The sequence below is a fragment of the Eptatretus burgeri genome, chromosome 17 (genome assembly GCF_056783735.1).
Source record: "Eptatretus burgeri isolate ZD-2024b chromosome 17, Ebu_testis_v1, whole genome shotgun sequence".
Lineage (NCBI taxonomy): Eukaryota > Metazoa > Chordata > Myxini > Myxiniformes > Myxinidae > Eptatretus > Eptatretus burgeri.
The window spans coordinates 55,561,507-55,576,249 of NC_140977.1; the positions used below are offsets into that span (position 1 = coordinate 55,561,507).

The 14,743-nt window shown below is 46.8% G+C and overlaps 1 protein-coding gene across 3 annotated transcripts in view; it reads left to right on the plus strand.

The window, feature by feature from the left end:
• The window catches only part of TBCD (tubulin folding cofactor D), a 181,980-nt gene that overhangs the window by 157,173 nt on the left and 10,064 nt on the right, over positions 1-14,743 (plus strand). For 2 of the 3 annotated variants that reach the window (XM_085861145.1, XM_085861147.1), the window contains 5 exons: positions 1,271-1,347; positions 1,962-2,043; positions 2,917-3,035; positions 3,961-4,052; positions 4,160-4,300. In XM_085861145.1, the coding sequence (XP_085717271.1) occupies positions 1,271-1,347; positions 1,962-2,043; positions 2,917-3,035; positions 3,961-4,052; positions 4,160-4,300 (511 nt within the window). Of the gene's footprint in view, positions 1-1,270; positions 1,348-1,961; positions 2,044-2,129; positions 2,173-2,916; positions 3,036-3,960; positions 4,053-4,159; positions 4,301-14,743 lie in introns of all 3 variants that reach the window. The other variant, XM_085861146.1, reaches the window with a different exon arrangement.

Here is a 14,743-nt window from a genome sequence, read left to right on the forward strand (position 1 = left end):
CGAAACCAGGGCATTTAGGATCATCGGCATCTCCCGCAATGAAGCTGACTCTTTGGGCCTCTCACTCAATCACCGCAGGTTGGTCGGTGGTCTTTCTCTATTCTACCGTCTCCTCTTCAGCCTTGCCCCCCCCCCTGCTCTCTCTGCGATTTGTGCCCACCACAGTTCCACAGGGCGCTCAAGGTCCTCCAAAAACCCCCTTCTGGTAAAACTACCAAAATCACGAATCACTGCTCACCTTCACTCTTTCATTCCTCTTTGTTTCCTGCCTTTGGAATAAACTCCCTCACTCTATTCTTTTCCATTCTTCCCTCCAAGCCTTCAAAACAGCTGTTCACCACCACCTCTTGTCATCCCCATCCAAATCCTCGATCTTTTCTATCCCCGATAATCCACCCAAGCCTACTTCCTTCAATTCCCCTGCTTTCCTTCCTGAAAGTCCCTGTCATGTCCATCTTCTCTTCCCCATGTTCCCTGTCCCATCCCTCTCCCTTCCACAGATCTCCTAATGTCTGTTCCCCACTGTTTTGTCCCTCCCACTCCCGCTCCCCTTGTCTCATGCCCCCTTGCTTGTGTTGACTTCGTGTGTTCGCTCTCATACGAGCCTCGACAAGGTATACAAAAATAAATAAAGAGAGACAGCTTGTCCGAAAGATCTAATAAAATATAAAGGAAGTGACCAATGGTGCAGGGTGCCAACCGACACATTGACGGTTGACTGCCGAAGCATCGACCCTTCTCTCACACCGACTTGTTCGTCTTACCTTCGAAAGGAAACTTTTTCAATTCTATTTTTGGCTTTAGGAATGGAAAACAGCTCCCCTGATGACTCTATCTGGTTCTTGTCATCCAATTTGCATAGACCCCAAGAGCATCGTTTCATTGTGGGGTTTTTATTGTCATTCTGGCATATAACCTTGTGTGTGCATTTGATTGGTAGCTTTGCAGCATATCGGATGTATGAGTTATTGTTCGGCCAAAAACCTTTGTGATTTTAAAGTAGAAATAGTTTTTATGTTTTCGATTTCATTTCTTCCAGGCTTGCGTTTTTACATCTTGTTTCGTAGAAGTTTCATGCAACACCGGCACATGAGCCATGATGTTTAAACCTGTCCAGGTTCTAATACTGTTTTCCAATGTCAGAGCAAGAGAGCTCCTGGCAATGTGATGATATCGGTCAGCAAGGGAGAAATGTTTTTAATTCATGACCTTTTGTTGCCTTTTTCTGATCAGTTTGTGATGATGTTGCATTTCAATATGTGTTTTGCAGAATCCTGGCAAGAACTTATTGACGACTGTCTTGGTAACATCCATACATTTAATACCAAAGACAGGCCTGGGATCGAGGTGAGTGTCGGTGAACTATCCTGCAGCTGACCTTCATATTGCAGTTTTGTAATGACAGCTCGCATATTTATTTGCAATATATTTACTTTGTGGCACCGGGCGTAGTGGCGTGCGCCTGTAATCTGGCTACTCGGAGGCTTGGGTTGGAGGATCGCTTGAGGACGGGAGCTCTACACTGGGCCGCGCTATGAGAGGGTGTAGGGCAGCCCGGAATCATGGCGAAACCCAATCCTTATCCCTGTGTCGTAAGAGGCGACCAGGGTGGTGTCAGGAAGGGCATCCGGCGTAAAACCTATGCCAAATCAGCATGCGGATAATAACGGATGATCCGCTGTGGCGACCCCTAACGGGAGCAGCTGAAAGACGAACAACAACAACAACATATTTACTTTGTGGCGTTAACTTGGAGTAAATGGCAGGCTTGAGGATTTTGGCACAAGATGTCGATTTTGAGTCGATTTATCTTGCAGAAGAGGCCTGAAAGCTGAAACGTGCATCCAAGCCTAATCCTTGAATGCAGGTTTGCTCCTTTCTTGGGGACATTTTTATTTTGTACTTGGTGATATCTCGGTCTCTATCTTGGTAGAATCTCTAATCTGCCTCTTTTTCTTTAGGCTGCAGCTACCGCAGCGCTGTCTGCTCTAAGTAAAGAATTCTACAAAACAGACAGTGGTGAAGCATTGCTGGGTGTACAGGGTGTGTCAATGCATCCTCCACACTCACCGTTGATTTGTTGTTTTGTATGATCCTCAACCATGACTTTTTTGTTGGATTCCTAACAGACATTAACTTCCAATGACAAAATAACGCAGCGTGAGTTAGTCGGTAAGTTGGTGTCATTTCGATTTTGTAAATGTATCATTATTTTTCCGAATGTGGGAGAAAATCTAAAGTTTTCCACGATTCAAATGTCCCATCTTTTTGTTTCAATTGAAGGCGTTATTGGTGAAAGGCCTGACAATTTCATTTTCTGTATCTGGGATGTGTGATTGTGGATGTGGGGAAGTGTCGGAGGGGGTGCGATGCAGTATGGCTGATCCAAAGGATTGCTTACTTAAAAAAAAATTTTGGGGTGTTAACATTTGGGAAAAATTAACTACTTTAAAGTTGTTTTGTAAATTATGTTTGGTTACTATGTGGTGTTCCCATTACCTAAAAGGAGCTCAAAAAAGATCAGGCCAGTTGTGGTGAAAACCCAGTTGATTACAGGAAGTTTTGGAGTTACTGCAAAGTACCATATTGTCAGTCTCTAAATTTCGAAAGTGAGTTGGGAAGCAATTTGCTAATGTGAGAGTTAAAGAAACTCAACCCAACAAAAAAAGTAAGAAAGGAATCGCAACAGTATTTGGAGGGGGCAACAATACATGGAGATGCATCCTTGTTTGTCGCGCCGCTGCGTGCATCGCCTGCTCGTTTATGGTGGGAACTAAGAAAGGAAAAGTTAAACATATGAAGAGTGGTGGAAATGGAAACAAGACAAAAGGAAAAAAAACATTTGTTCTTGCAAGTGACGTTTTAATTTCGGTTTATTTCAAACCTTCTTTCCCATTGTCCCATCCTTGTCCCCAGACTCGTTACTCAGCCGTTACCTTGAAGGCCTGCATTGTGACATCGAACAAGTTCGTGGTAGTTTCGCAATGGCTCTGGGTGTCCTGCCAGACTTCTTGCTGCGTGGAAGGCTGCAGCAGGTCAGAGACGAGAAGTGCAACGTTGTCGAACCAAATGTGATGAGGTAGCAGGACATTTAAAAAAAAATAAACATCATCTGAAATGCCTCGAGCATGAGAGACAATTGAAATGGGGACGGTCCAAGATTATCGAGCCGCTTTTGTATGAGATGTTAATGTTAGATTCAAAGCAGCAATTTAAGAAGGGTGTCTCGGGAAACGATCTACGACTACTTTAACAGCCTCAATAATTCCCACATGTTTGTGGGGGTCAGCCTGGTAGTTTTTGGCCCAAATCTTTGAATAATCGGTTGGTCATGCCTAATGCTCGTACAACTGAAAGTGACAGTAATTTTTAATTTGTTCAGGGTGCCGGCAATAACTCGCCTCTCTGTGTCTTCAACATCCACCAACTCATACTGGCAGAAAGGACGTCCAGTTTAATGTCCATCCAATAGATGACACACACAAACACTAGAGTCTTCAACATCCACCAACTCGTACTGGCAGAAAGGACGTCCAGTTTAATGTCCATCCAATAGATGACACACACAAATGCATCGATTCCTGTCCCGACCTGTGAAAGACCAGAATGACAGTTTATAGCTTGTTCGGGATTCAAACCTGGGCTAGAAGGCTTTGAAGGTGTGTGCGGTTACCTCTCGGCTATCCTACCAGTCCATAACTCGGTAAACGATGTGATGATGCAACCAATGAAATGAAACTGGAAACTCTTGTGGACCCTGCCTCTCAAAATTATCATGAAAGTGTGCAAATACTTTCATAAATATCCTGTGAGTTTGGTTTCTCCATCAATGTAAAGCCATCTGCATTGATGAGTACGCAGACTGAAGAACACCGTCACCACGGGTGCAGTTGCACAAGGCATGGATGTTTTTATTGTCAATCTTTTGACCCTTTCTCGAATTGCCTTTTGTTTTTCCAGGTGTTACAGGGATTGTACGGGGTAACCAAGACGCCCAGTACATTTCCGGAATTCTACGATGCTCGCCGAGACGCAGTTGTCGCCATTGCTAGGTGTGACATGATATCTTGTTTTTTTTGCGTGAGAGTTAGGCTTCAAACTTTCATTTTAAATCCCTTTTCAAACTTGACGACTGAACCGAGTCGTTCCGGCGTTGCAGTGTGTGCACAACAGTTGACGCGTGTTGGGACGGTGACGAGCAGGCGGATCTTTGCCAGCAGAACGTCGATACAATTTACAATGCTCTGATGGAAGCCATGAATGACTTCACAAGGAATATTCAAGGAGACGTCTCCCTTCAGTGAGTGCCTTGTTAAAGAAGTCAAAGACCTAACTTGTCAGTCGTTTTACTTTCTTCTCGACAAGCTAACTTTTTAAAAGGGACATTTTCCACATGTAAAAGAAACCTATGCCACACGCATTTGAGAATCGAACAAGTTCTTCTCCTCCTTTTCCTCCCTTTATAAGGGTGAGGTCCAATGGTACCAAGCTTCTGCCCTGCCTTGACCACAATATTCCTCCATTTCCCCCTGCCCTCAGCCAACTCTATCCACTCTCCAACCACACACACACCTTATTGATATCCCTCCTCACACAATGTTCCCATCTCAACCACGGTCTCCCTCTTTTCCTCCTACCTTGCTCCCTCAACCTCTCCACTTTCTTTGCCATTTTCTCTTCCACCATCCACACCAAGCCGTCGTCTTTTTCTGCATGCAACACAAAGCTGTGCGGGAGCATCATTGGCTAATGGCATGGCTGTGCTGCTGATGCAGTGCGCTCTCCTGGTTAGGGCAGGAATTTGTAATTTGTTCATGTTGCTGGCGGTAGCTCGCCCACTCTTTGCGAAGGACACCATGGGATATTTAACCTCCACCAATGAATGCTGGCAGACAGGACACCCGTTTAGCGTCCATCCGAGGGAGGAGGGACACACATTGATGAATCACCCTGCCTGTGAAACACCGGGCTGACAGTTTATAATTATCAGAATTCAAACCAGGCAAGACAGCTGAGAGGCGAGTGTGCGTATCTAGCGGCCATCCTGACAGCCCATCCGCACCAAGGGTCCAGTGCACTCCATCCGGCTTTTTATCAAGCTCATCTGCACACCAATCTCCTCCTTCAGTTCACTTTTCACTCCCGCAATCCTCCTGACCCAGTTGAAATACACCTTTCAGTACTTCCTTTATTGATGTTAGAAGCACCAACAAAGTCGTGTGTACGCATATTTTTTTTTTTTTTGTATACCTTGGTCGAGGCTCGTATGAGAGCGAACACACAACTCACAGCAAGGAGGCATGAGACAAGAGGGGTGGGAGTGGAAGGGACAAAACAGTGGGGAACAGACACATTAGGTGAACTGTGGAAGGGAGAGGGATGGGGATGGGACGGGGAACATGGCGAAGAGAAGATGGACATTACAGGGACTTTCAGGAAGGAAAGCAGGGGAATTGAAGGAAGTGGGCTTGGGTGGATTATCGGGGGTAGAAAAGATCGAGGATTTGGATGGGGGAAGATAAGAGGTGGTGGTGAACAGCTGTTTTGAAAGCCTTGAGGGAAGAATGGGAAAGAATAGAGTGAGGAAGTTTATTCCAAAGGCGGGGAAAAAGAGGAATGAAAGAGTGAAGATGAGCAGTGATTCGTGATTTTGGTAGTTTTACCAGAAGGGGGTTGTTGGCGGACCTTGAGCGCCCTGTGGAAATGTGGTGGGGACAAATCGCAGAGAGAGCAGGGGGGGGCAAGGCTGGAGAGGAGTCGGTAGAAGACAGAAAGACCACCGACCAACCTGCGGTGATTGAGTGAGAGGCCTAAAGACTCAGCTTCATTGCGGGAGATGCCGATGATCTTAAATGCCCTGGTTTCGACAGCGTGAAGCCGAGAAAGGTGGGAGGCAGGAGCACCAGCCCAGCGGGGAGAGCAGTACTCCATCAGGCTACGGACAAAAGCTTTGGAAGTGGTCAGGAGCTCAAGAGGGCCGAGGAAGGACTTTGCATGACGGAGGATTCCCAGTCGGCGACTGGCTTTTGAGGCGAGGTTGGAAATACGACCTCAAAAGCGGTTGGAAATCCGCTTTTGAGGCGAGGAAGATAGTGAGACCCAGAAGCTTGAAAGAAAAGACTTCTTCCAGAGGATTGTTGAGAAATTGGATGGGTTTTCTAAACGGTCCTTTCGAAGAGACATAGTGAGAGTGTGAGATTTGTCTGGATTGAAAGACATGTTCCACGTGTTGGACCAGTTTGTGATTTTATCCAGATCTGCAGTGAGCGAAGAAGCTGCTGCTTGCCGGTCTGAGGGATGACAGATGGTACGGCAGAGGGTGGAGTCATCAGCAAAGAGAAATAGAGGATTTTCCAGAGAGTCCGAGAGATCATTGATGATAACCAGAAAAAGAACAGGGCCCAGAATGCTACCTTGAGGAACTCCAGCCTGCACAGGAAGAGGGGATGAAAGAACTCCATTTAGGGCCACACGTTGACTGCGACAGGAGAGGAAGTCTGCGAGCCATGAGTGGAGATGGCCTTGAATACCATGGGAAGAGAGTTTGGTGAGTAGTGCAGGGTGCCAGACTGTGTCAAAAGCACGTGATATGTCCAGGGATACGGCTCGGATTTCCTGTCTGGCATTGAGGACCTCCATCCATTGATGGGAGAGCAGAAGCAGCATATCCAGGGTAGAGTGACCTTGTCTGAAACCAAATTGATGATTGGAAATCAAGCCATTGGAGAAGAGGAAGGATTTCATGTCTGAAGCGATGATGGATTCCATCACCTTGCTGATGATTGGGAGAAGGCTGATTGGTCTGTAGTTGCAGGGATCTGTTTTTGCACCTTTTTTATGCAGGGCAGTGATGTTAGCAGATTTCCAAGCAGATGGCAGATGACCTTGGGCAAATGAGAGGGTGAATAGAACAGATAGAGGGTGAGCAAGAGCAGAAGAGCAGGCTTTGAGGACACGTGGGCTGATGCCGTCTGGACCGGTTGCAGAATCTGACTCGAGGTTTGAAAGCAAGCTCTCCACCTTGTCAGGAGAAAAGGATACAGAGTCCAGGGACAGTTGGGTGCGACTGGGTAAAGTGGGTAGAGATAGTGATGGGTTTAGGACACAAGATTTAGCTGCAAACACCGAGTTTAGACATTCAGCTTTATCACGTGTGGAATCAGCAGTGCGGCCATTTGAGGTAAGGGAGGGGATGGAGGGGGAACATACACCAGAAACAGATTTGATTAAACGCCACCAGGATTTTGAGGAGGGAGAGAGGTTTGAGAGTTCAGACTTGAGATGAGAAAGATGTTGTTTTCTGTCTCTCCTGAGGGTAGATACACACTTGTTCCGAGGTTTGTGGAAAGAACTGAGATTGCCCTCAGTTGGGTTTGCTTTCCATGAGGCAAAGGCAAGTTGTTTCAGGACAACTGCCTCGCCACAAGCTTCAGTAAACCATGGGCGGGAGGAAGGGTAGGACAACTGAACACGAGAGGGGATAAATCTGTGCATGAGGGAGAGCAAGTTTCTTTGAAAGAATTCCCAGGATGAGTTGATGTTTGAGAAAGTAGTGATAGGAGACCAGTCTCTAAGTTTGCTGGCTGCTCGGAGACCCTGCCAGTCGGCTTGAGTGAAATGCCAGACTCGACGGCGGTGAGGTGGTTCTCTGATAACAGCCAGAGAGATGTCCACTTTAACAAGGACGTGGTCAGAAGAACCAATTGGAGCGAAGGAAGAGCAGCAGATATTGTCAGGGAAATTTGTCAAAATCAGATCCAGAAGAGATGGAGTACCATTGGTTGAGATCCGGGTCGGGAATTTGACCGATTGAGTCAGTCCCAATGAGTCGCAGAAAGATTTTGCAGAGGTGCCATGGCAGGTGAGAGAGGTACCCACACCTAGCCAACTGGCGTGATGACAATTGAAGTCACCACATAAGAGGAAGAGAGAGTTTGGATGAGAAGATCGAAGATGGTCCATGTTTTCGGATAGTGAGGTGTAGATGGAGTCATCACTGTTCGGTGGACGGTACAGTACACATATAAACATGAGGTCGGAGTGGAGGGGAAGCCGAAGCCAGAGGTATTCCTAGGGATGTGGGGGAGTGAGGGCAGTGCATGGAGAGTGAGGAATAGAGTCTTTGATGAAGAGAGCAACACCTCCACCAGGACGAGGCTCAGGTCTGTCATACCGTTAGAGGGAGTAACCAGGGAGAGATACTTGGGAGTCAGACACGTCTTGGGAGAGGAAAGTTTCTGTTAGGCAGATAATGTCTGGTTTGTCTGTGGCAACCTGTATGGAAAGATCTGAAAGGTTTGAGCGAAGGCCCCGGATATTTGAGGTCCACACTTTTAATGAAGAGGTAGGGGAGGAGGCTTTGGGTGCAGGAGGTGGAGGGGGAGGGGGAGGGGAGGACAAGGGACAAGGGGGGGAGGTAAGGAGGGTTGCTGAAAGAGTGTGGGGTATTGCAGAATAGCGAGGGGAGGGGGCCGAATGAGGAGGAGAAAAGGCTCTGTGGTGCTGGGGGAGAGGGGGACAAGAGACAAGGAAGAAGGCAGTTGAGGATTTGAGGAGGTGGAGTGAAGAGATGGAGGTGAGAGGGTAGTGGAGGGTGGCAGGTTGGTGGATGAGAGGGGGGGCAACTTAGAGAAGGAAGAGTGAGGGGGATGAAAGGTGGGAGAAAGGTGAGGGGGGAATTTTTGAGAGAGGTGAGAGGGAGGCTTGGAGGGAGAAGAGTGGGATGGTTGCTTTGAGAGTGAGAGTGAGGGGTGAGGGGGTGAGTTGGCACTGAAGTTGGAAAAAAAGAATGGTTGATGGAAAGCGAACATCCATGGCAAACTGTGGTTTTTAAAAGTTTTAGGTCAGAGATGCGATTTAACACAATAATATTTGACAGAATGGTTACTTATTATGAAGTAATTTGGTACGAATCGAAAATGGCAGACGTCTCTCGATATACAATCGTAATATTTGCCACCAAAAGTAACTTCTCGTTTTGATTTGTCCTTATGTCACTCAAGCAGGTTGTTTTTCTGCCTCATTTCCATGCACCCACTCAACCAGGGTTAGAAACCTGGCTGTTCGTGATCCAGCATTTCGTGTAAATTTGGTAACCCATGTTGGCTGGCAGTTTGAGCTGGCCCTGATTATTTTTGGATACTCTGCCAAAGTGGGCTGAAGCCAAATGGGTTCCAGAAACCCCTATTTCCTCCCATATTTCTCCATGCTTTAAAATTCTTGCATCACATTTTTACAAACATTATCTCCAAAGAATCATGAGGATTCTCGGAAGCCTATTCCATGCCCTCTATCCATTTTGTTTTGCAGCATTGATTCTGGGAAAGAACTTGTGGAGGAGTTAGAACATAGAATGGATCAGGACGTAATAGAGCAAAAGGAACAGCAGAAGGAGAGTAGGGAGGGGGTGGGGGGGGGACACACCAACAGCAGGGATGAAGGGAAAAAAAATCTATGGAGACTTGAAGAAATAAGCGGTGGGGAAGAATGAGGGCTAGAGGGGGATAATGGGAGGGGGTGGGGGGGACACACCAACAGCAGGGATGAAGGGAAAAAAATCTATGGAGACTTGAAGAAATAAGCGGTGGGGAAGAATGAGGGCTAGAGAGGGATAATGGCAGGGGTGGGTGGAGGTAGTAGAGGGGGATGGACAAGACGGATCGAAAAAAGAGCATGGTTTGATGATGCAGGTTTGCATCAAACTGATGCAGGTTTGCCCACCACAAAAGGTGCATGATCGTTTCCTAATGGCTCATCGTGGCGAGGCAAAGGCAATAGACAAAGGGCGGGCGAATGAGAGGCAAATGAGGGGACATAGCAAAGACAACGGGACCAGAGTGAAAGTAAATGAAAAGATATACTGAGATTGACTTTACAATGGTAGCAGAAGACCGATATTTCAGTCAATGAAACTCATCACTACTGTGACTAAGCCCACTCAATATTTTGGCTTATGTCTGTTGATGCATTTTGGAGCTTGTATTTACATGAGAGTCTGTATGAGAATATCCCCACAAACAAACAAAGCTGCAGTTTTGTGACTCTTGGTTCCACTTCAGATGTATTGAAGGTTGGTGTGGGGGTGGGGGTCTTGTAAAGGGGGTATGCAAAACTATTCTGTTTATGCTGATGTTAGTAAGTCTGTTCATGATAATTTGGACTCCATTTATGTTTCTTCCTTTTTGTTCTGCATCTTCATTGAGGAATATTACATCCTCGCGGTGAATAATGATAATTGGGAGGCTCAGAACTCTGATGCGACTGATGTTTTGCAAAGAGAAAATTAAACTCATCACCCAATGTGTGTGATCTGATCTACTTGTTGGCCTTATTCGGTTTAACCAGACTCGGTGGTATTACAGTTAGAACTGTTGATGTTAATCTGGGAGATCGACGGTTTGCTTCCGACCTGGCTGTATCACACCAAAGTCTTGAAAAATGGTTTGTGGTGCTTCCTTCCTTGATCTCAGCATGTGGAGGATAAAGCACAGAGAAACCCCATTGGTTGGTATTCCATGGCTTTGATAACCTTATTTGATCTATGAAAGTGGAGTGAGGGGGTGGTGAGGGGAGGTTTCTCCGATAAGCCGATCATTTCGCCATCGCAGACCGGTTGGTGGTGTCTGTCTTATACTGCCTCCTTTCTGATCTTGCACCGTCTGCTCTTTCCGTGCTTTGTCCCCTCTCCCCCCCACCCCTTGCCCCAAGGTTTCTGGAGGCCACACATGTTCCACCATCAACCACCTGGTGAAACTACCTCAATCCAGGAACACTGTTTACTTCTACTCATTTGTTCCTCTTTTTCCCACCTGTGGAACCAACTTCCACATTTTCTTGAATCTCATTCTTCCCCCCAGGTCTTAAAGACATCTGTTCACTGCCATCTCACATTGTCCCCAATCCAAAACCATGATCTTTTCTACTGTCATTAACCCTCACTCCACCCCTCCTCTTTCCAGCTTTCGAGTTTTCCCTCCTGAGTGCTTCCTTCTGCATCCATCTTGTCCACAGCATGCATCCTTTCCGACCCCCCCATTTGTTCCCACACACAATGCTTGTCCAAGTCTGCTTCCATCTTGGACTTCAACTCTGCTGTTGGTTTCCACCCTCCACTCCCCCCCCCCTTGATTGACTTAACTTGAGAGGGGGGGGGGGAACCTGCCTTGACTGACTTACTTCTGTCATTCATTTTAAAACTTGAAAGTTTTTTGCATCGATGCATCGAACACACTTCACAAAATCAAAAATTCCTTAAAACCAAATGTGATTGATAAATATTGGATTCCAACATTTCTTTTGCCAATCTACAATCTCCTTCTGTCGATCTACCATCTTCGACTTTTGCTGACCCACATTCACCATACACCTTCAGGATTTTTTTCTTCCACCTTTCCATTACTTAATCCTATCTAATCCTTCCTCCATCCTACCCTTCCTCCCACCCATGGTTCACTGAAGCTTGTGGTGAAGCAGATGTCCTGAAACAATTTGCCTTTGCCTCATGGAAAGCAAACCTAACTGAGGGTAATCTCGGTTCCTTCCATGAAGCTCGGAACAAGTGTGTGTCTACCCTCAGGAGAGCCAGAAAACAACATCTTTGTAATCTCAAGTCTGAACTCCCAAACCTCTCTCCCTCCAAATCCTGGTGGTGTCCAATCAAATCTGTTTCTGGTGAATGTTCCCCCTCCATCCTCTCCCTTACCTCAAATGGCCGAACTGCTGACACTGGACATGAAAAAGCTGAATGCCTAAACTCTGTGTTTGCATTTAAATCTTTTGTCTGAAACCCATTGCTTTATGAACCCATCTTACCCAGTCACACCCAGCTGTCCCTGGACTCTGTGTTCTTTTCTTCTGACAAGGTGGAGAGTTTTCTGTCAAACCTCGACTCAGATTCTGCAAACGGTCCAGACAGCATCAGCCCACGTGTCCTAAAAACCTGCTCTTATGTTCTTGCTCACTCTCTTTCTGTACTAGTCACCCTCTAATCTGCTCAAGGTCATCTGCAATCTGCTTGGAAATCAGCAAACGTGCATAAAAAGGTGCAAAAACAGATCCTTGCAATGACAGACTAATCAGCCTTCTTCCAATCATCAGCAAGGTCATGGAATCCATCATCGCTTCAGACATGAAATCCTTCCTCTTCTCCAATGGCTTGATTTCCGATCATCAATTTGGTTTCAGACCAGGTCATTATACCCTGGATATGCTGCTTCTGCTCTCCCAACAATGGATGGAGCTCGTCAGTGCCAGATGTGAAATCGGAGCCATATCCCAAGACATATCGCATGCTTTTGACACGGTCTGGCACCCTGCCCTGCTCAACAAACTCTATTCCTATGGTATCCAAGGTCATCTCCACTCATGGCTTGCAGACTTCCTCCTGTCACAGCCAATGTGTGGCTCTTAATGGAGTTCTTTCATCCTCTCTTCCTGTCCAGGTTGGAGTTCCTCAAGGTAGCGTTCTGGGCCCTGTTCTTTTTCTGGTGTTCATCAATCATCTTTCCGACTCTCTGGAAAATCCTCTTTATCTGTTTGCTGATGACTCCACCCTCTGTCGTACCATCTGTCATCCCTCAGACCGGCAAGCCGCAGCTTCTTCGCTCTCTGCAGATCTGGATAAACTCACAAACTGGTCCAACACGTGGAATTTGTCTTTCAATCCAGACAAATCTCACTCTCACTGTGTCTCTCCGAAAGGACCGTTTCTAAGCCCCCCCTCCCCTATCTGCCATGATCTTTCCTGGGAAAGTCACATTTCCAACCTGGCCTCCAAAGCCAGTCGCCGACTGGGAATCCTCCGTCAAGCAAAGTCCTTCCTCGGCCCACCTGAGCTCCTGACCACATAGAAAGCTTTCGTCCACAGCCTGATGGAGTACTGCTCTCCCCTCTGGGCTGGTGCTCCTGCCTCTCACCTTTCTCAGCTTCACGCTGTGGAAAACAAGGCATTTCGGATTATTGGTATCTCCCACGGTCAAACTGAGTCTTTGGGCCTCTCACTCTCTCTCTCCCCGCAGGCAGGTTGGTGGTCTTTCTGTCTTCTACCGTCTCCTCTCCGGTCTCACCCACCCTGCTCTGTCTGTGATATGTCCCCACCATATTTCTGTTCGCTGCTCAAGGTCCGCCAGCAACCCCCTTCTGGTAAAACTACGAAATTCACGAATTACACTGAACAACAAAAATTTTTTACTGGAGATGTGTAAAGTGATTTATAACTAATTTGGGTACGCTGATTTCAAAAATCATAACCGTTTTGCTGTATCACGTCAGGATTTTCAGTAACAGAAATATTCCCATTGCCTAGAAGTCAGGATTTCAATGAAATTTACAAAAATTAATTTATTCATTTATTTCATCATGAATGCTTCAAAATTATAGAAATTACAGAAAAACTCCACTAGAATGTAATTAAAAATGCTTTAGGCATTTGGCTTTGCGTTTGTGCTGCTCTGTGTCAGTTTCACGATGCAGGAACCAGCAGAAATCGCCCATCATGTTCGGGTTGTGCCGCCCTTGGTAACGCGTCTCCATGAGTGAAATCTCTTGGTGGAATCGCTCGCCGTGCTCGTCCGAGACTGCTCCCAAGTTGTCAGGGAAGAAGTTCAAGTGCTGGTGTAGGAAATGGATTTTCAGGGACATCCTGGAGCCAAGTTTCCTGAAGGACTCCAGCAGCTGCTGCACTATTTCTTCATAGTTGTCCACGCGCTCGTTCCCCAAGAAGTTGTCCGTCACAGCTTTGAAGCTCCTCCACGCTGCCAGCTCTTTGGGGTTTAGAGTTGTCGGAAAAGTTTCGTCCTTCATAATCTGTCGGATTTGCGGTCCAACAAAGACACCAGCCTTGATCTTGGCCTCCGACAAGGTGTTGCCAAACTTTTCCTTGAGGTATAAAAACCCACGCCCATTCAGATCCATTGCCCATACAAAACTTTTCATCAAGCCGAGCTTTATGTGGAGTGGTGGAAGGAAAACCTTGGCTGGGTCGACAAGGGCGACATGCTTCACGTTGTGTCGACCAGGTACATGCTCTTTTCGCTCTTCCCAATCTTTCTTCGTCCAGTGATTCTTGTCGTCTCTGCTATCCCAGAGACAAAGGAAGCACATGTATTTCGTGTAGCCTGACTGCAGCCCTAACAACAGCGCCACCACTTTCAAGTCTCCGCAGATGTGCCAGTTGAAGTCATTGTACTTGATGGAATCAAGCAGCTGCCGCATAGTCTCATAGGTCTCTGTCATGCCGAACGCGTGAGCCAGTGGGACTGATGGTTTCTCGTTGCCATTGTGGAGCAAAACAGCCTTCAAGCTGTTCTTCCCCGAGTCGATGAAGAGGCGCCAGTCTGCAGGATCGTGATCACACCCAAGTTCTTTCAACAGACCGTTGATGTCACTGCAGAATGTCATCGTGTCTTCCATCTCAAAGAACTCAGCCATGTCTCTGTGACGTGCTCTGAACAAGGATATCTTGGTGTTAGGTTCAAGTAGATTCCACTGCTGCAGCCTTGATCCAAGCAGCTCTGCCTTCGCCTTTGACAGCGAGAGATCTCTTACAAGATCATTTAAGTCTCCCTGGTTCAGAAGGTGTGATTCTTGAGTGTCGGGTTCAAAAGGTTCATCATCACCATCCTCTTCACCACTGCTTACAGCTATGTTCTGATCAGCTGGAGGTGTTGGAACGGGGTTCTCGTCATCATGAGGCACAGGTTTACGAGCAGAGACGCAGTCAGCGTACTTGATGTGACCTTTATTC